The sequence below is a fragment of the Stenella coeruleoalba genome (genome assembly GCF_951394435.1).
Source record: "Stenella coeruleoalba genome assembly, chromosome: 20".
Lineage (NCBI taxonomy): Eukaryota > Metazoa > Chordata > Mammalia > Artiodactyla > Delphinidae > Stenella > Stenella coeruleoalba.
In genome coordinates, this window is record NC_137166.1 from 33,797,015 (window position 1) to 33,817,464 (window position 20,450).

General features: G+C 44.9%; 2 protein-coding genes across 6 annotated transcripts in view; both read right to left on the bottom strand.

Annotated features, from left to right (window-relative positions):
• Positions 1-7,028, bottom strand: part of TENT4B (terminal nucleotidyltransferase 4B) — a 62,750-nt gene extending 55,722 nt beyond the window's left edge. The window contains exons 1-2 of one of the 5 annotated variants that reach the window (XM_079906584.1): positions 6,874-7,028; positions 5,656-6,254 (exon numbers count right to left, since the gene is read on the bottom strand). In XM_079906584.1, the coding sequence (XP_079762710.1) occupies positions 5,656-6,221 (566 nt within the window). In that variant the 5' untranslated portion in view covers positions 6,222-6,254; positions 6,874-7,028. Of the gene's footprint in view, positions 1-5,655; positions 6,550-6,873 lie in introns of those variants that run through there. The other 4 variants (XM_079906585.1, XM_079906582.1, XM_079906586.1 and 1 more) reach the window with 4 other exon arrangements.
• A 1,177-nt stretch (positions 7,029-8,205) lies between these two features.
• HEATR3 (HEAT repeat containing 3) overlaps positions 8,206-20,450 on the bottom strand; it is a 77,252-nt gene continuing 65,007 nt past the window's right edge. The window contains exon 13 of the mRNA XM_079908497.1: positions 8,206-8,661. Coding sequence (XP_079764623.1) covers positions 8,575-8,661 — 87 coding nt within the window. The 3' untranslated portion in view covers positions 8,206-8,574. The remainder of the gene's footprint in view (positions 8,662-20,450) is intronic.

Below are 20,450 nucleotides of genomic sequence, written 5' to 3' on the forward strand. Positions count from 1 at the left end.
CAAGATTTTTTTCCACACTCTGAAACCCTTCAAGTGATTAAGGAGCCAGTACACAACAAAACAGCTCCACATTCAGCTTTTTCCCAAAATCTTTAACTCAAATTTCCACATAACCCAAAGCCCTTAGTATTAAAAAAAAGTCTCTAATATCATTAAGTAACTTATAGGATGGAAATAAATTAACACCTGCTGTTTGGGTTCAAATTAATGAAAAGCCTAGTTCAAGGGCATCCTCAACTTCGATAAATATTCTCTTAGAAAAAAATAATTTCCTGTCATGGTAAAAATGGTAAAAATGAATTTAAAGTCTTTTTGGTGTTCTGTAGCAGCTGAGTCCCTAACAAATATTCAGAGGGTTAGGCCATCCTCTGAATCCCTGAAGTAGGCTGAGCTGTCCAGCCAGTTCTGTAGGAAAAGTCAAAATAGCAGTCTCAGACCAGCTGCTGGGAACTGGACCCTAATTCTTCAAATGAGCATCCTCTTAGGCCTACAGCCCCTTCAAGACTACTCCATACCTATGTGTGTATAAATGATTAATATATACAGTCTCCAGTGCAGTGGGTGTGATCCTGAAATAGTTTCCTCCACAAAATTTTACTCTAAAGGACAAAAAGAAAGCTGAGTAAAATCATACAACACCTTGCTTTTCTACTTTCCATAGAAAAGTGGCTTAAATTTTTCTCAGGTATAAGAATACCTAACCACAACTGTCTGACCAGTCCAATACCAGCAAGGGAGCCCTTGAAATTTTCTCCCCATGGACCCTTCTGGACTCCTAACACTAGGATTTACTGGTAGCGGTTTCACGGAAGAAGTTGTGATGTAAGGCCATCTACCACCCCAGGACCAGAACTGCTGTAACACACACTCCCTCCTCCTCCCTACCTTAGACTTTCCTAGTATCCCTTTCCCATGCTTCCTTTCCAGAAAAAAACTAAACCTTCTGTGTGACCCCACGGTAGATTCCTAAAAGCTCTAGTAATGGTTTCTTTCTGCCTTTCGGCACCTAAAAACTTTATGGGTGTTGAAGAAAATTCCACACGCTAAAATGCCAATGATTCTGACGGTGTGACAGTGTTCACTGTCACAGATTTTAGACAGAAGATGAGTTGTGGCATGGAAGCAGCTTAGTTGAACACAGTATACTAGATTTGAAATTCTCAAATATGAATTACGTTGTTAGTGTAGAATCTACACTGCAGAAAACCTAATGTCTTCTTGAAAGCACATTTAAGCACCCAAATGCAGTAAAATTCAATAGCCTGAAGGTCCTAGTTCAGTGAAGAATTACTGTGGGCTACATTTGCAAATGCACAGAAATTATACTTAGAGCAAACCCTTGGAATAAGGCCTCTAAATTCTTTCATGTTAATCTGCCTGATCGCTTTGGAGCCCAGCACTAACACCAATCCCACTGATCATATTGTGTAGAAACAGTCAGAAAGAGGCCATAAGGCCAGGGCCAAAGAATAGCGTTAACATCTCGGACTTACTACGATACAGCGTACAACACACATAAGAAAGGACACTGCCCCACTGCAGTAAAGATGACTGTATCTCAGCCCCAAAATTTCATCTCCCTGCTAGACAGTTCTATCTAAACAGCACCATACCTTTTGCTCCAAACCAACAGTCATAACCCTTATTTTCAACAATAACACGAACATTACCCTAGTCACTCAAATTCAAAGCTGTTATTAAATCCATGAAGGGAGTCAGAATCTTTTCCATTCTTACCTTGTGGTACCTTTCACATTCACTCCTTCCCATTCCCATACGCATCATCCCAGTTCAAGAAATTATTCCTTCAACCCAAGTTTCCCACCAGGGACTTCTTGATGTCCCACAGTCAAATTCATACTCTAAAACGTTGTTTTGAACAAGTCATCCAAGCCTTGAAAAAATATCTACAGAGTTGGCAGTGCAGCCAACACAAGCCTATCCTCATGAGCTTGGACAAGCGCCAAGCACCTTCCACAAGAAGTTTCTGGACACCTGGACGCAGGACCAAGGACTCTGAATCTGCCAAAGTTTCTCATGTTTGGTACCTTTTGGCATCTCCTCTTTCTCCATTATGATCAACAATTAAATCTCTGAAAAGCAAAGGGCTTAAAGTTCATTTTCACGGACAACCAGAAGCGGCAGGCAGACTCGTCCTACATCATAGCCAGCGCTGAACGGGGATGAATTCCAAGAAACAGAATAAGTGAAAGCAACTTTATAAAGAAAAAAAGAAGGCTTCCCTGGTGGCGCAGTGGTTGAGAGTCCGCCTGCCGATGCAGGGGACACGGGTTCGTGCCCCGGTTCGGGAAGATCCCACATGCCGCGAAGCGGCTGGGCCCGTGAGCCATCGCCGCTGAGCCTGCGCGTCCGGAGCCTGTGCTCCGCAACGGGAGAGGCCACAACAATGAGAGGCCTGCGTACCGCAAAAAAAAAAAAAAAAAAAAAGATTCTAACCTAAATAATCCAAACTATAGAGAAACTCATAGTCACAAAGAATATTGAACAATGTATTGAAATATAAAATGCTTAAAATAGGGATGAGTTTAAGTAAAATATGATGTAACCACTAGACAGAATAATACACAGCTATTAAAATCATTAAGTAAAAAAGAATGAGTCTATGGACTTCCCTGGTGGCGCAGTGGTCGAGAGTCCACCTGCCGATGCAGGGACATGGGTTCGTGCCCCGGTCCGGGAAGATCCCACGTGCCGCGGAGCAGCTGGGCCCGTGAGCCATGGCCGCTGAGCCTGCGCGTCCGGAGCCTGTGCTCCACAACGGGAGAGGCCACAACAGTGAGAGGCCCGCGTACCGCAAAAAAAAAAAAAAAGAAAAGAAAAGCAAACAAACTCCTCCCTGGATCTGGGGTACACAGAGAAGGCTGAGATGGTAAGCCCAGGTGAGTTTTAATTTTGAAAGAGAACCATGAAAACTTCGGGATGAAATCCAAACATCTTATTCTACATTTAAGAAATTTCCATCTTACCTCAATTTAAAAAAAAGAAAGAAATTTCATCTTAACTAGTGACCTAGTGGGTAAGAGAAAACATATACATAAAAGGAAAATCAAACATAAGCAAGCTATACCAAGAGCATGAAACAAGTACTACCAGATTTCAGAGGAAGAACCAAAAAAATCATGAACCTGGGCAACAAAGTCAGGATTTTGAACTGGATCTTGGAGTGTTCAGGGAGTAAGTCAACCAGTCTGGCCAAAACAAAGAACACAGAGAGATCAAACATGTGAGACAGAGTGTGTATACAGCTGTCCCACAGTTCCAGTCCACTGTTCATGTGCTTTTTCTTCCTCTCCCTATCTGGACAGTCATGTCAGTTCAGAGGCCAGGGACCACCACGATTTGTTAATCTGTTAGCTAAATGTCAGTCATCCCAAGAACTCAGAATAGTTTTACTGTATTTAATCTCAGAATAGCGTAACATTGAGGTGCACTCTGAAATCAGATTTTTTAAAATACCTGTATTAAAAAAAGCAAAACTTTTGTAAAAGTCAAGAAATAAGGATCCGTAAATCACAACAAGAATTTTTAAGCACCCAGACACTTTTACAAAAACACTCTTAGGAACCGCTTAATAAAATTTAAAAAATTTAACTGCTGACATCCTCTAAAGAAGGAGGCGAAAGAATGGAAAGTCTGATGAAGCGATAAGCAGTTTTAAGACAGGTTTACAATCAGTTTTTAAACAGTAATCCCTCTGGGAAATGGAAATTCCTCTCCTTAATCCCTTTGAGGACAATATAATATTTGAATCAGGACCAAGAACATCTTGCTTCTACCTAAGTTCAAATGTGAGCCTTTTACAGTATCCTCAACATTAAATAGCAAGTGAAAGAGAGGAGAATTTCTAATCTATCAAAAAGAGAGGCAAGCCAGCATTTTGGATTTATAATGTTATCATTGCTACATACATATGCAGAAGCTTCAGTAAAATGAAACTAGGGAACTTCAAGATTTTAGTTTACAGTGATTACTTAACTGGAGCTTATTCCTGTGAAATGAAACTACCAGAATCCCTCAATATCAATTTGCTTGTCACTAAACCACAGGTTTATGCTTCATCTTGGAAATGCTAACAGGATGGAACCATGAGCCTTTTATTAAAACGAGATGACCATGGAGAGCGCCCTTGAAGCTTAGCAACAGAGGACTAAACCCAAAAAGGTTCCCCTCTGGAAAGTGAGGACAGGTTTGATATGTACCCCAATGCCAGTCCTAAAATGCTTGACTACATCTTCCATAAAAGGTGGGAGTTGTAATAGTAGCATACAGCAGACACCAGCCCACTAGAAGCAGATGGAACCCACCAACTCATTTTACCCAGACCTTCAAAAAGGTACACAGAACTCTCTCTGCTTGCCAAAGCAGGGCAGATCTGAATGGATGAATCTAAGAAAAGGTTTCACAAAGGACTACTAATGGTGATTTCATTTGCCTACTGTAGCCCACAATGTAAAACAGGATCTGAAAAATGAAAAGCAATTTTAAAGCTCATTCTCCATACTCAAGCTAAACACACACACACACACACACACATACACACACACACACACACACACACACACACACACACACGGCCCAAAAGCTTTATTTTACAAAAATTTTTAAAAAGGACTCTATAATCTATTCCAGCACAGGGGCTCTTCCAGAAGGGAAATCTAGCTGGAAACAGTCCCTGTTTATGTACATAATTCACTAGGGGTCAGGTAAGATTCCATTTTGTAACAGCTGAACTTTAAACAGAAAGTCATTAGTGGTGCAACATTCATTCATTAGCATAAAGTTACCCCCTAGAATGAAAAGCACTGGCTGTCTCTGCCAGGATGACAACTTTACAGGGAGAAACTGGGGCCAAGGACCATGAACTCCTAGAAAGTTCTATCCGCCTGAGAAGAAGAGCTCACCATCTCCATCAGCCTAAACTTAACTGTCACCCCATTCCTCACTCCCCACAAAGCAAGGCATCGCTAATATAAGAAAGTTTTAAAAATAAAAAATAAAGAGATGGGCCAAGGGTCAATAGCAGGCAAAGCCTTTCAGGGCTGACACGGATTCCTGTTTGGGATTGGGGGAGGGGGAGGAGCTTTCTGGATGTTTCTATTCTTGGCAAGAAAAGCACCTCCAAGTCCTGTACCGTCAAAAGGCACTAACACAGGAACGTTCTCAGGGAATGAATGATTTGCCTGTGCTAAGCGACTTCATTTTGGGGTGTGATGATGGCGAGCAGGGTGGGGAGGGCTAGAGGGCTGGAGAGGGAATAGAGGGAAGGTGTCTTTGACTAGGGGGGATGGGAGGAAAGACTGGATGGATAACGGGGGGGTCCAGGGAAGGTGTGGAGGGTTAAAAAGGAGGATGTGGATGACTAAGGGAGGTGAGGGGAGGGTGTGGATGGCTGAGGGGATGTCCAGAAAAGGCGTGGAGCTGAGGGGGAGGGGGGAAAGCTGTGGACCGCTAACCAAGGTTGGGAGAAGGTATGGATGGCGGAGGGATGGAGCGATGGCCATCAGCCCCCTGAGGACCAGTAACGAAGGTAGGCAGAGGGGGGTGGCCTCACCCAGGCTCCCCCCCAATCCCCCTTCTGTGGGCGTGTGCCCGGCTGCGCGTGTGCAAGGGCCAGGCCGCAGGGCCACCACTCACCCCACGACTCCCTGGTTGTAGTTCCTCCGCTTCCACGGGGTCCCGCTGTACAAGCCCCCGCTGCCGTCGGCCCGGCCGCCCCCCGCGGCCCGCCCTCCGCTGGGCTGCAGCAGGCTGTAGTTGAGTCCGTAGGTGCTGGCCTTATTGTCGCGCTTCCTCTTGTTGCTGCTGCCCGAAGCTGGGTCGGCGGGTTCCGCGGCGGGGACGGCGGCCGAGGAGTGCGGGGACGAGGACGCCAAGGGGGACGGGGACGCCGAGGGGCCCGCGGCAGCCCGGCGGGCCCAGGCCGCGGGCTGGTGGTGGTGGTTGTTGTTGTTGGTCGTCTCCAGGGGCAGGAAGTCCCGCTGCTCTGCCGGCAGCGCGTGGCCGCCCAGCAGGCGCTCCCCGGAACGGTACATGCCGGCCGGGGCCGGGGCCGGGGCCGCGCCGCCCGGGCTGCCGGTGCTGCTGCCGCTCCCGCCGGTGGCCGTGCTGCTGCCGCCGCCGCCGCTCGCGCCGCCGCTGCTGTGACAGTGGTGGTTGAAGTAGAGGTTCCTCAGTCCCTGGGTCGTCTCCCAGATCTGCATCCACAGACTGTTGGACGGTCCGAGCTGCTCTGGCTGGAACCAGGCGATCCTCGGATCCATCAAACGGCGGCGGCCGCTGCCCCCGCCCCTCCTGGCTGCCCGCAGGGCCGCCGCCGCCGCCGCCGCGCCTCAGGCGCACGCCCGGCCTCGGCGGCTGCTGCTGCTGTTGCTGTTGCTGCTGCTGCTGCTGCTGTTGCTGCTGCTGCTGCTGCTCCCGGCCCGCCGCGGGCGGCGCGGTCGCGCTGTGAGCCCGGCCGGCGCCGGCGGCGTCGCTCCCGCCCTCGGGGGCTCCGCGGGCCCTCCCCCCCTCCCTCCGCCCCTCTGCCGAGCCCCTGTCACCGGGGTCCCCGTGCAAATGGCGGCTGCAGCGGCGGCTCTGGAGAAGGGTGATCGTCGGCGGCGGCAGCGGCAGCGACGGCGGCGGGACGCGCCTGCTCCGTAGCGTCCTTGCTCCTCCGGCCCCGGGGCGGGGCCGCTGCCGGGTCCGCCCCTCACGCCCCGCCCACGCCCCGCCCCCACAGCGCGCGCCGCGCCGCCGGTCCAGCCCCAGAGGCCGCGCGGTGCGTCACAGAGGCCGCGGGGAGGTGTGTCTGGGGCTGAAACCGCCCGGCCCAACCGTCCCGGCGCCGGCTAGGGAGAGGGTAGCACGCACCTGGGCGTCCAGGCGCCCCTGATGCGCGTGCCGCCTCCGGTCCCAGTTTCCCGGTCCCTGAGGCTGGGTGGGGCCGGACGGAGGTCGCCGCCCCCTCCGCAGGGAATGGATTGTGGGAGGTGCCGCCCCGCCCACTGTCCCCTCCCCCAGTCTGCAGCGCCGGGACCCCCTGGGCTTCTCCGACCCCTCCCGAGATCTCCGCTCTAAGCAGTGTTCCAGAGGGGAGAAAATGCGCCCCCTCGCCACCCGAGCATGTGTCCCGGACCCTGCCTGGACGCAGGCTGCCGGGCCATCCCACTACTCCCTGCGCCCGCTCTGCCGCGCCCTGGCTGGGGTTGGGAGCCGCAGGCCTTGGCGGAGGGTCCCCCTACACGACCCCGAGACTGGAGAAACCTGTGCCCACCTACAGGGCTGGACGCGCTTCTTCGTAGAGTGCGTAAACCATGGGCTCAAAACCACCGTCACACACCCCAAACCGACTTTATGCAGACTTGCGCACAGAAACACGCGCAGACGCACCGGCAGGGAGACAGACACAAGGTGTTCAGCGTGTAAAGAAACTTCACTTGCCCAAAGGTGCACCAGCAACCATGAAAAACCCTTCTTAGTTCAGAATGAAAGAAAACCCAAAACCTTTTAAGCCTAATTTGAGGACCATATTGTTGGCATCAGCAGAGATTTTCCACAAAGTGGTTATTTGCATATCTTCCCAATTCCTGTGGGGAAAAGACAGGGATTTTAAGTGTTTTAAATCATCAAGAGAAAAACGGAAAATAAGTTAGTACGTTTCATGTGTGCCCTCTAAGGTTGGTCCAAAGTCCAGAATGAGCCCCTAACGCCCGATTTTGGCCTATTTTGGGAGCGCAATTTCCTGGAAAGGTTTTTTTGGCAAAGATGAAAAATTAACAAATTACGAAGCATTGCTCTACCTTTTTTCTTGCTCAGAGAATAACATGGGCATAAATATGGAAAACACACCGAAAACCCTAAAGAATTTTGGTTCGTTCTATGTTTGTTGTTGCTTTACTATAAATCAGTATTAAAAGTTTTCTCAGAATGAAATTTGCTATGTCCTGAGAATTACATAGCCAGGAAAATGAGTAGTGATATTTTTATGCTCTTCACACTGGCAAATTAAAAATAAAGCATTGTATAGAAAAAAGTTTCTTTTCATGACTTCAAATTTGTTTTAAACATTCAAGGGAGAAAAATGCAAAGCCAAAAAAAAGTAATACTAAGATCCCACCATGTAGAAATAACTACCATGAAGACTTTGATAAACACTCTTCGAAAAATCTCTCCATGCATATATATGTTTCAAGACAGTCTTTCTTATTTTTACTTATTTCCTTATTTATTTTAAATCTTATTCAGTCTTTTAAAATAGTTTTTCAGATGTCCAAGAACACATTAAATGATATTTAAACCAAAAAAAAAAATAGTATTCAGAATTAGCAATAGTACACGCCGGAAATTAACATTTGTTATTTTTGAATGCTTGTTTCTTCAGGCAAACCTTCAGAACTACTAAAGTATTACCAAAATGATCATATGAGTTAATATACATAAAAGTAATTTGTAAAATGTGGGCTGTAAGGCAAGACATCACTGTTCTTGTTCACCTGCAGGTAACGCTGACTGGTTAGCCGTGTCACATGTCCATGTTTCAAGGCATTCATTCAGTAAATCTTGGTTGAATGTTTAGCATCCTTGCAGAGCTGAGCTAATTCTTTTAGAGAAGATAAATAAGCAACCAGGGCCTTTGGCTGCCTTCCATGAATTTACTGTCTGATTAGGGAGGCAAAAAAAGGTAAATATTTAAAGTCAAATTAAAATTCATTCAGTTAATTCAACAAACATGTCTTGAGCAATTATTATGTGCCAAAGTCTGGGGATATAGCAATGAACAATACTGACGATGTCCCTGCCAAGCATATAAGGTCAGACAGTGGCTAAGTGCTGTGAAGAGAAAGAAAGCAAGCTAAAAGGATAGTGACGGTGTGCTATTTTTAGATGGGCTAATCAGGGAAGGCTGCTCTGAGGAAGTGATATTTGATCAGGGACTTAAGTGAGGGAGTGGACCATGACCATCTAGGGAATGACACATCAGACAGAGGGAATAGCAAGTGCAAATCAGCAAGTGCAAAGGCCCTGAGGCAGGAATTTACTTTGTGTGCAGGATGATGAGGCAATGTAAATGAGTGTTGAATGTGTATAGAATCATAAAGTATCTCTTCTGGAAGTTTCCTCAAAAACCATCCAGTCTAAAACAATAGGGAATTTTAAATACACAAAAATATATTCACTTTCCACAACAAATCTCAATGTTTTGTCTCAAAGTAATCTACTACTGCGACCAAAGAGAAAGACTACACTAATTTCAATAATAAATTTTGATTACTCAACCTTTTCATTTTGCTATTTAGAACATTACATTCTTTAAAACCACCTTCATTAAACTGATGAGCCAAAAACCCAGACATTGGGGACTTCCCCAGTGGCGCAGTGGTTGGGACTCCATGCTCCCTATGCAGGGGCCCCAGGTTTGATCCCCAGCCAGGGAACTAGATCCCACATGCATGCCACAACTAAGAGTCCACATGCCACAACTAAGGAGCCCGCCTGCTGCAACTAAGACCCTGTGTAACCAAATTAATTAATTAATTTTAAAAAAACCCACCAGACATTATCCTGCATAATATAACGTCCTATTCATTCTCAGCATTCTTACTCTTAGGGGGGAAAATACTGAGCTGGTCTCAACTTGCAAGATTTACAGAAACATCAAGATTCTGCAGAGTAAAAATTGAGTAGATAAATGAAAAGCAAGTTGCCCAAGAATCAGGCAAATTTAAGTACAATTTTGTTGATTTATTAACTTGAATAAAACAGAAGGGGAATTGCACATACATACTACTACATGGTGTTATTAATAATTGTCATTGTAATTAAATCAGTGTGTGATTATATTACTCCAGAGTTCACAAAACCATGAATAATAGTCACATAGTTATAGTTATTAGTATCTTCTGCGTTTAGCAAATGAAGTATTTGCCCAGGTATTAATAATCTTGGGCTTAGGTACCATTTACAACTTTCTCTTTTTTGCACAGAATATACACCATTGTACCATGTTTGTTTCCTCCTTTGTGAGTACAAAGAGGATTCCAAGTAGGGAATTGCATTTCAATGAGACTTCAAAATAACATGCAGTGTGGAAGCCTGTATCTTGTTCCATGCAATGGAAGTTTCTCCCATTCCTAACTTTTAGAAAAAATATTGCTCAAATTGTGTGCATTCTGGGATCTTTGGAGTGAGAGTATCTGTGTGTGTATGCATGTGTGTGTGTGTTTAAAGTCTTTATACTATAATTTCTATACCATAAAATTCACTCATTTTAAGCGTACAATTTAATAACTTTTCCTAAATTTACAGAGTTGTGCAGCCATCACCACCATCCAGTTTTGGAGTCCTACGGGTTCAGGGCCTGAATAGGACAAAAGGCAGAGGAAGGAGGAATTCACCCCGTTTTTCACACCTTGCTGTTTCAGCTGAGACATCTCATCTCATCTCATCGTTTCCAGCTTGGACTGGGATTTATATCATTAGCGACCCTGGTTCTCAGTCATTCAGACTTGGACTGAATTACACCACTGGTTTTCCTGGGTCTCCAGCTTGCAGACAGGAGATCATGAGACTTCTCATCCTTCACAACTGCATAAGCCAATTCCTCATAATAGATCTCCATATAAATCTCTCTATATGGATATATATTACATAGATAACAAATCCAAATAATAGATAATATATATATCCTCCCGGTTGTTTCCCTGGAGAACCCTGACTAATATAGGTCATTGGTGCTAGGAAGTGGAGGTGCTGCTCTAACAAATACCTAAAAATGTGGAAGCAGCTTTGGATCTGGGAAATGGGTAGAGACTGGGGAAGTTTGGAGGTGCATGGTAGAAAAGTTTATACTGCCATGAAAGGCCCTTTAAACGTAATTTTTTTTTTTTTTTTTGGCCGCATGGCTTGCAGGATCTTAGTTCCCTGACCAGGGATTGAACCCAGGCCCTTGGCAATGAGAGCGCAGTGTCCTAACCACTGGACTTTCAGGGAATTCCGCCTTTAAAGGTCATTCTGATGAGAGGTCAAAGAAAAGAGATCTGTAGAGAAAGTCTCAGTTTTCTTTGGGGATACCTAAGTAGTCATGTACGGTATGTTGGTAGAAATATGAATGGTAAATGCCATTCTGGTGAGGTCTCAGATGGAAATGAGGAACATGTTATTGGAAACTGGTGGGAAGGCAATCCTTGTTATAAAGTGGTAAAGAACTTGGCTGAATTGTGTTTGTGTTCCAGTGTTTTGTGGAAGGTAGAACTTGCAAGCGATGAAATTGGGTATTTAACTGAAGCGATTGCTAAAATAAAGTGTCGAAGGTGTGGCTTGGCTCTTCCTGGCTGCTTATAGTAAAATTCAAGAAGAGAGAAATGACTTAAAGACAGACTGTTAAGCAAAAGGGAAGTAGAACTTAATGATTTGGAAAATTCTCAGCCTATCCATATTGCAGAAAATGAGAACACTAAGGATATGGCCAAGTGACCATTTGGGGCATCAGGAAATGAGTAAGGATATGGCTGACACCCCAGGAGGAAAACTGCCAATTTAAACTGAAGGAGAAGGAAATAGGAAGGAATGAAGGAAGGCTGTCAAACTTTGTGGATTTTACAGGATGAGACCGTAGAGCTATTTGGTGAGATCATGTGCTATTCTTCAAGACGAGAGAAGAGTGACCCCAAAGGCGATTCAGAGATCATCAGGGCTGCCTCCTTGGTTTCAGAAAATAAGACCATTGCCTTGCTTCTACCAGGCTAGACAGCCTCTGCCCAGAGCCGGACGGGCAGGGCTGCCCAGAGCTGTGGGGATGGGGCTTCCTAGCAGAGTCCTGGGGGCCGACTCTTGCCTAGTAGGGCTCTGGAGGCAGCACCTCCACCCCGGTGGAGGTGGGGCCACTGCCCCAGTGGGTCAGAAAGGTGGGATTTCTGCCCCAGTGGGCCTGGAGGGGAGAGCATGGAACCAAAGAGGGTTATCCTGGAGCTTTAAGATCTCATGGAGTTTGGCTTGCTGGGTTCTGGACTTGCTCGGAACCCATCACCCCTGCCTTCTTCCCTGTTTCTCCCTTTTAGAATGGGAATGTCTGTCCTATGCTTGTCCCGTCATTGTATTTTAGCAACACATAATTGGTTTGGTTTCACAAGTTCACAGCTAGAAAGGAATCAACCTCAGGATGAATCATACCTCAAGTCTCATCCATACCTGATTTGGATAATATTTAGATGAGACTTTGGACTTTAGACTTTAGAGTTGATGCTGGAATGAGTTTAAGACTTTTGAGCAGATGTATTTTGTGTGTGAGAAGGACATGAATGTGGGGGATCCAGGGGAAGAATATTATGGATTGAATGTTTATGTTCTCCCAGACCCTACTCCCTGATGTGATGGTATAGGAGTCTGGGGTTGGGGGGTGGGGGGGAGTTGAGTATACAATTAGGAATAGATGAGGTCATGAGGGTGGAGCCCTCACGAATGGGATTGGTGCCCTTAAAGAGTCATGAGAGAACTAGCTTCCTCCCTCTGTTCTCCACCATATGAAGATACATCGAGAAATTGGCAGTCTGCAACCTGGAAGAGGGTCCTCACCAGAACCTGACCATGCTGGAACCCCAACCTTAGGCTTTCAGTCTCCAGAACTGCAGGAAATAAATCTCTGTTGCTTATAAGCCACCGTGTGGTTTTCTGTGGCATTCTGTTATAGCAGCCTGGACTAAGACACTTGTTCATGAAAGAAGTTTCCAAAGCCCCTGTGGAGAATCCAGTTTTACTCTTGCTGTTGTTCTACTTCGATAGTCACCTTCTGCTTTATGCCCATCAGATAAGTGTGGTCTTCCCTGCAACAAAACCATTCCTACTACCTTGAGACAACCTCCAGACCTGCCCTATTTTACCTCCAGGACACACTGAAAGTCCATTCAGTTCCGTCTCCTCCCACCCTATTCTGCTGAGCCCGGGCCACCAACACTCGTTGCCTGGGCTGCCACAATACCATTCCAATTGTTGTCTCAGAGCCATCCACACTTTAACTTCTCAATCCAACATGTCACAGCAACCAGAGTGAACTTTTAAAAATATGAAGTTGAGGGCTTCCCTGGTGGCGCAGTGGTTGAGAGTCCGCCTGCCGATGCAGGGGACACGGGTTCGTGCCCCGGTCCGGGAAGATCCCATGTGCCGCGGAGCGGCTGGGCCCGTGAGCCATGGCCGCTGAGCCTGCGCGTCCGGAGCCTGTGCTCCGCAACGGGAGAGGCCACAACAGTGAGAGAGGCACGCTTATGGCAAAAAAAAAAAAAAAAAAAATGAAGTTGAGGGCTTCCCTGGTGGCGCAGTGGTTGAGAGTCTGCCTGCCGATACAGGGGACACGGGTTTGTGCCCCAGTCTGGGAAGATCCCATGTGCCGTGGAGCTGCTGGGCCCGTGAGCCATGGCCGCTGGGCCTGCGCGTCCGGAGCCTGTGCTCCGCAGTGGAAGAGGCCGCAGCGGTGAGAGGCCCGCGTACGGCAAAAAAAAAAAAAAAAAAAAATGAAGTTGACTATATCCTTCGCCTTCAAGTGTATAATAAAATTAAACTCTAGATTTTTTCTGTCCAAACCCATTCCTCCCACTGTCTTCTGCATCTCAGTAAATGGTCACACCATTCTTCAAGTGGCTCAGGCCCAAATCCTTGCCATCACCCTTAACCTTTCTCTTTCCTTCCCACCGCCCATCAATTCCACCCTCAGTGCTGCAGGCTCCACCTCAGACTAGATCCGCCTACTTTCCAGGAAACACACCAGCGCCACTTCCATCCAAACCATCATTGTTTCCTGCCGAGATGATTAAAACAGCTTGCAAACTGGTCTCCCTGCTTCCGCCGACGCCTCCCTTCAGTCTGTTCTCACCCCAGGAACCATGTGATCTTTTGCAAAGGTAAGCCAAACAACGTTTCTCCTCTGCCCCCAATTTTCCAGTAGCTCTGCATCTTGCTCAGAGATCCTTACACCCACAAGGTCCTATCCCATCTGATCCCATCTCCTCTCTGGGCTTGTGTCCTTCCACCTGAGCGATGGCTTGCAGCAACACCAGTCTGCCGACTTACAGAACTCTCCAGCAAATCCACAAGGTAGGCCTGTGCACTTGCTGTCTCAGGCTGGAGCCCACTTCTATTAGCTCTCTGCAGCTTCCTCACTTCCTTCAGGTCTCTGCTCCCATGTTGCTGCCCCTGAGAGGCCTGCCCTGACGGCACCCTTCACTTCTGTTCCATTTAGCCAGATTTATTGTTCTGTTTTAGCATTTATTTGCAACCTTTATCTGTCTATTCCTTTGTTGTCTGTCTTCCCCTACTATAATGTAAGCTCCATGACCGCAGGGGCTTGGTTCGTGAGGCGACAGACTCTAAGACGCATGCCCCCACCCACAATCCCCACTTACTGGTGTTTAATTCCTTCCTCTTCCATGTGGATGGGACCTGTGACTTGTTTCTTTTATATATATATATGTATATGTATATATATATTTATTTATTTATTTATTTAGGCTGCACCAGGTCTTAGTGGCAACATGCAGGATCTTTGTTGTGGCATGTTTTTCAGTTGAGGCATGTGGGATCTTTAGTTGTGGCATGCTGACTCTTAGTTGCAGTATGCAGGCTTCTTAGTTGCGGCACACGAAGTGTTAGTTGCAGCATGCGAACTCGTAGTTGCGGCATGCATGTGGGATCTAGTTCCCCAACCAGGGCTCGAACCCAGGCCCCCTGCATTGGGAGCACGGCTTCTTACCCACTGGACACCCAGGGAAGTCCCATGTGACTTGTTTCTAACCAACAGAATGTGACAAAGTGATGGGCTGTCATTCCCGTGATTATGTTCCATAATATAAGACTGTTTTGCTAGTGGATCCACTCTCACTCTCCTGCTGGCCTTGAAGAAGCAAGCTGCCATTTGTGAACTGTTTGAGGCTGGCAACTGGGAACTTAGCACCTCTGACCAAAAGCCAGTTGAAAACCTGAAGCTCTCAGTCCAGGCACCAAAAGGAAATGATTCTACCAACAACTGGAGCGAGCTTGGAAGCAGATGAAGAATCCAACTGAGCCTTCAGATGAGAACACAGCCTTGCGGACATGTTGATTGCAGCCTGGCCAGAGCCTGAAGCAGAAAACTCAACTAAGTAGTGCCCAGACTCTTGATACATTGAAACTGAGAGATAATAAATGTCTGTTGTTCTTAGCTACTAAATTTGTGGTAATTTGTTATTCAGCAACAGAAAACCAACATAGTTTTTTTCTTCATTGTTCTATCCTGAGTACTTAGAACAGGATCCAGCATATATTAGGTGCCCAATAAATGTCTGTTGAATTACTATATTATTACGCAAAAACAAAACAGAGAAAACAAAGTGGACAATTGTGTTATAATATGCTATCACTTGTGTGTGTATGTGTGTACCTGCATAAATGTAGAATTTCTCTAGAGGGGTCTACAAGAAACTGACAAAAGTCTGGGGAGGAAAACAAAAGTATTAGAAATCCATGAAGGAGGGAGACTTTCATTTCATTTTATACCCTTTTGAACTGTTTGAAAAATAGTTTTATGCTATAAATGTATTACTTAAACACATACACAAGAGAACAAAATAGCCCCCGTGACTTCAGATTTGAATGTTTTATAAAGTAAAATCACTTCTTCAGCACTATTCCTTTAGGCAGTGCTCTGCCTGCCCCATCCAAGCAACACCCTAGTCTATTATTCTTCCACCCAATCCCCCCTCCAGGATGTTTCATGGCAAGCATCTTCAACAAAAGAATTGCTACGGGGACTTCCCTGGTGGTCCAGTGGCTAAGACTCCATGCTCCCAATGCAGGGGGCCAGGGTTCGATCCCTTGTCAGGGAACTAAGATCCCACATGCCACAACTAAGAGATCGCATGCTGCAATTAAAGATCCCGCATGCCGCAACCAAAGATCCTGCATGCTGCAATGAAGATCCCGCACGTGGCAATATGCCGCAACTAAGACCCGTCGCAGCCAAATAAATTAATAAATATTTTTTAAAAAGAATTGCTACAGACAGAACTAAATATATTTTGGACTTGCACATCATGCTTTGACTGCCTCACAAAGATGCAGAAAGGCAAATTTTGTTTCCAGACATGTGTAAGCTAAGCCACCAGGGCCTTTTCTACAGTAAAATGCGAGACAAAACGTGCCAAGTTTTTCCCTTATTGTTATCATGTATCCAGTCTAAAAGGCATCTCATTCAAGAAAATTTTGAATAATTTAAGTTATAGAGTTATGCTGGAGTTTGGGGCTGGTCTGATAAGCTTTGAAAAATGTGGCCAAAGTAATGGGAGGGGGGCAATTTCAATATTGGTTTGGCAGAAGGGAAAAAAAGCCAACTGAAATTTGCAGGCTGAGGACAAATGAACTCATTGCATAGCAAGGAAAACCGAGTCAGAGAGTATAGCATAGAGCTCTGAGAGGCCACACACCATGTGCCACAAATAGCAATTGCCAAGGTCACCACTTACCAAAACAAACAAACAAACAAACAACAAACACACACACACCCGCCCCCGTAGACATCATGCCAGTGGAATAGTTTCAAATTTGTAGCCCCGATCTGTTTTAAAACTAGCCCATATAACAAATTTAAGATATCCTGAAAGCCATTTCTTAGTGCTCTAGAAAATATTTGACATAATTATTCACTCTCAGTAATTAGCAAGGTACTATGACCACAGCAACACAAGGTTACTGACCTTGTTCAAAGTTCTAGAACTGAATCAGAAAACACACAATCATGAGTGGTCAATGATTAATCAACATCTGTGAATTAACGGCTAAAAAACAGTGAGTAATAAGATATCATCGCTATCCAGCTTCTCAAATCGTAATTCACTTCGTGTGAGGGTATATATGTGTAAAATACTTCAGTTTTTCATAGGTTGGCTTGATTGTTCCATCTTTTCAAGCCACGAAATTTGCCAGTGTGGCTACAAGGTCATGACTTTGAATGCTATGAAGATCAAAAGCTGTGCTCAGCCTCTTGGCCAAAATAACATCCTTCCCAAGAAACATTTGGATACTTAACTAATTGGTATTTTTGCCATTCATTCATACATACATACATTTACTCGTTCCATCAACATTTAACACTGGGGTACAAGTCAGGGGCATCATTCATAATCCAGTGGTCCATGGGTGTGTGGGTGTGTTTTCTAATCAATATATGTCATTGTAGCCCAACCTTTTTCATTTGGCTGGAATGCAAGCACCTGGAGGATAGGCACAGGGGATGTATAATTCAAATGGGGCACCTGGGAGCCCCTGGAGCAGAGTGTCCTGGTGACACATCCTTGTACTCCCAAGAAGAAAGAAGAATGATCAGTAAGAAGATAGCTCAACATGTCTCAGAGAAAAAAAATTGCACGTCTCCCCCATTCCTACTTCTATCAGTCTGTGGACACATGTAATAACAACTTCTGTTCTAAAACTGTTCAAATACATTTCACATGGCAATCAGGCAGTTGAGAAAATTTGACTCTAGTGGAAACTTACGTTCATCTATAATATTATATGACCTATAGCTCATTTTTCCAAATCACAGTGAATTAAATATCTTACTACCAAATATGAGAGACCCTCCCAATAATGCTCTCTTACCTTTATTTATTTTATAGCCATTTCAACTCATGAATTATTAAAGAAGCAAGAGGAAATGGAAAGTGAATAAGAAAATTACTTGAAACGTCCCTGTGGAGTTGGACAAGCTTTCATGTAATACCACATAATGGGCTTCCAGGGATGGAGAGGGAGGATAAAGGATTCACTCTAAAAGTCACACACTCATCTGGAAAAAAATCTCAATTTCAAGCATACATTAAGTTACATACATACATTTTTTGTGTCTCTCAGATTGACAAAGATTAAACAGTGTGATTATAGCCAGTGCCGGTGAGGATACAGGGGAAACAAGCCTTGTTTACTGTGTGTGGAAGGGTCAAGTGGAGCAAAACTTCAGAGGATTATTTTGGTCCATCTATCAAATTAAAAATGTGTATGTCCTTTGTCCCAGTGTTTTAGTCTACTCGGGCTGCCATAACAGAATATCACAGACTGGGTGGCTGGCTGAAACAACAGAAATTTATTTTCTCTCAGTTCTGGAGGCTGGAAGTCCAAGATCAAGGTGCTGATGGGGTTAGATTCTGGTGAGAACTCTCTTTTTAGCTCGTAGGTGACATTTTTTCCCTGTGTCTAAATGTGCACACAGAGGAAGAAAGCGATCTCTGGACTCCCTTCCTCTCCTTAAAAGAACACAAGTTCTGTTGGATCGGGGCCCCACACTGATGACTTCATTTAACCTTAATTACCTCCCTAAAGACCCTCTCTCCAAATACACATTGAGGGTTAAGATTTCAAGATGTGAATTTGGCAGGAGGCAGGAGTTAGGGTCACAGTATAGTCCATAACGCCCAGCAGATCCAGTTTTGGAGATTTAGCTGACATATGTGTTTGCATTGTGCACAAAGACCCTTAAATAACAATATTTAAAACTGTATTGTCAGGCTTCCCTGGTGGCGCAGTCGTTAAGAATCTGCCTGCCATTGCGGGGGACATGGGTTCGAGCCCTGGTCTGGGAAGATCCCACATGCCATGGAGCAACTAAGCCCGTGTGCCACAATTACTGAGCCCGCGTGCCACAACTACTGAAGCCCGCATGCCTAGAGCCCGTGATCTGCAACACGAGAAGCCACCGCAATCAGAAGCCCACGCACCACGACGAATAGTAGCCCCCGCTCGCCCAAAGTAGAGAAAGCCCAAGCACAGCAACGAAGACCCAATGCAGCCAAAAATAAATAAATTAATTAATTTTTAAAAAACACAAAAACTGTACTGTCTGCTGTAGCCAAAAACTGTAAACAACCTAAGCATCCCTCAGGAGAGGGCTAGTCAAACGAATTAAGGTACATTCAGTCAATAAAATACTGCCATGCAACTGTTAAAATGAATGAGCCAGCGCTAAACACGGTGACATGGAGAACTCACTAAACCATATCATTAAGTGGAAAAGGCACGGTGCAGAGCAGTGTATAGAATATGATCCAATTTCTGTAAAAAGAAAAAACATTAAGCACCAATATTTTCTGGAAGGATTTACAAGAAACTATTGGCAGTCATTACCACTAAAGAGTGGACTTGGGGCATGAGGAGGAAGAATTTGTTCCTTATACCCTTCCATACTGTTTGTGCTTTGCCCACCCTCACTGCTAGGTGAACGCATGTTACTTTTTTTTTAAGGTAAAAAATTCACGTAGAAAAACATTCACCATTTTAACCATCCAAAAGCGTATAACTCAACGGCACTTAGTGCATTCACAATGTTACGCAACCATCACCTCTCTCTGGTTCCAAACATTTTCATCACCCCAAATGAGCAATCGCTCTCCCTTCTCCACCCAGCCCCTAGCAACCACTAATCTGCTTTGCATCTCTATGGATTTACCTTCTTTGTATATTTCTTATAAACAGAATCATAATAGTGTGGCCTTTCTGCCTGGCTTCTTTCACTTAGGATAGTGTTTTCAAGGTGCATCCATACCGTAGCATGTATCATTCCTTCTTATGGCTGAACAATATTTCATTGTATGAATATCCTACAGGAAGTTTTTCTGTTCATTCGCAGTGGGCATTTGTATTGTTTCCAACTTTTAGCTATTGTGAACAGTGCTGCTATGAACATTTGTTTACATGTTTTTATTTGAATACCTCTTTTCAGTTCTTTTGGGTACATACCTGGGAGTGGAATTGCTGGGTCATATGGTAATTCTATGTTTTAACTTTCTGAGGATGAATATTGCTTCTCATTGTATTTTAATATTTAGTTACATGCCATAAATGAGAATGTATATGACAGGATCTTGAAAGATCTTTCAGTCTGGTCTCTCTTTGACGACGGATATTATTTATCGTAGTTAAAGCAGTAATTTGGGTTTAGCATTATATTTTGTCTTAGGGTCTATTAGATATCCTGTAGAAAATGGAAAGTCTAATGCTCTTGCTGTTGAATTGAACTGAAACAGTGTATCTCAGAAGGATACAAGTATTCTTCTATAATATTAATATCCTTAGACAAGATGCCATGCAATAAACAGTCATTATTCTAATTTTAGAAATATTGTTTATTTGTTTATTCAAAAAAATAACTATGGCCTACTTTACTCCCATTAGGAGGGCTATTATCAAAACATAAAAATTGCAACCTTACACTATTGGGGGGGATGTAAAATGGTGCAGCTGCTGGGGAAAACATCATGGTGCTTCCTCAAAAAATTAAAAACAGAACTACCACACCACACAGCAATTCCACTTCTGGGTGTATACCCAAAAGAGCCTGCCTGTAGCAACGAAAAGAGCCCGCACGCAGCAATGAAGATTCTGTGTGCTGCAACTAAGACCCGGCGCAGCCGAATAAATAAATAAATATTAAAAAA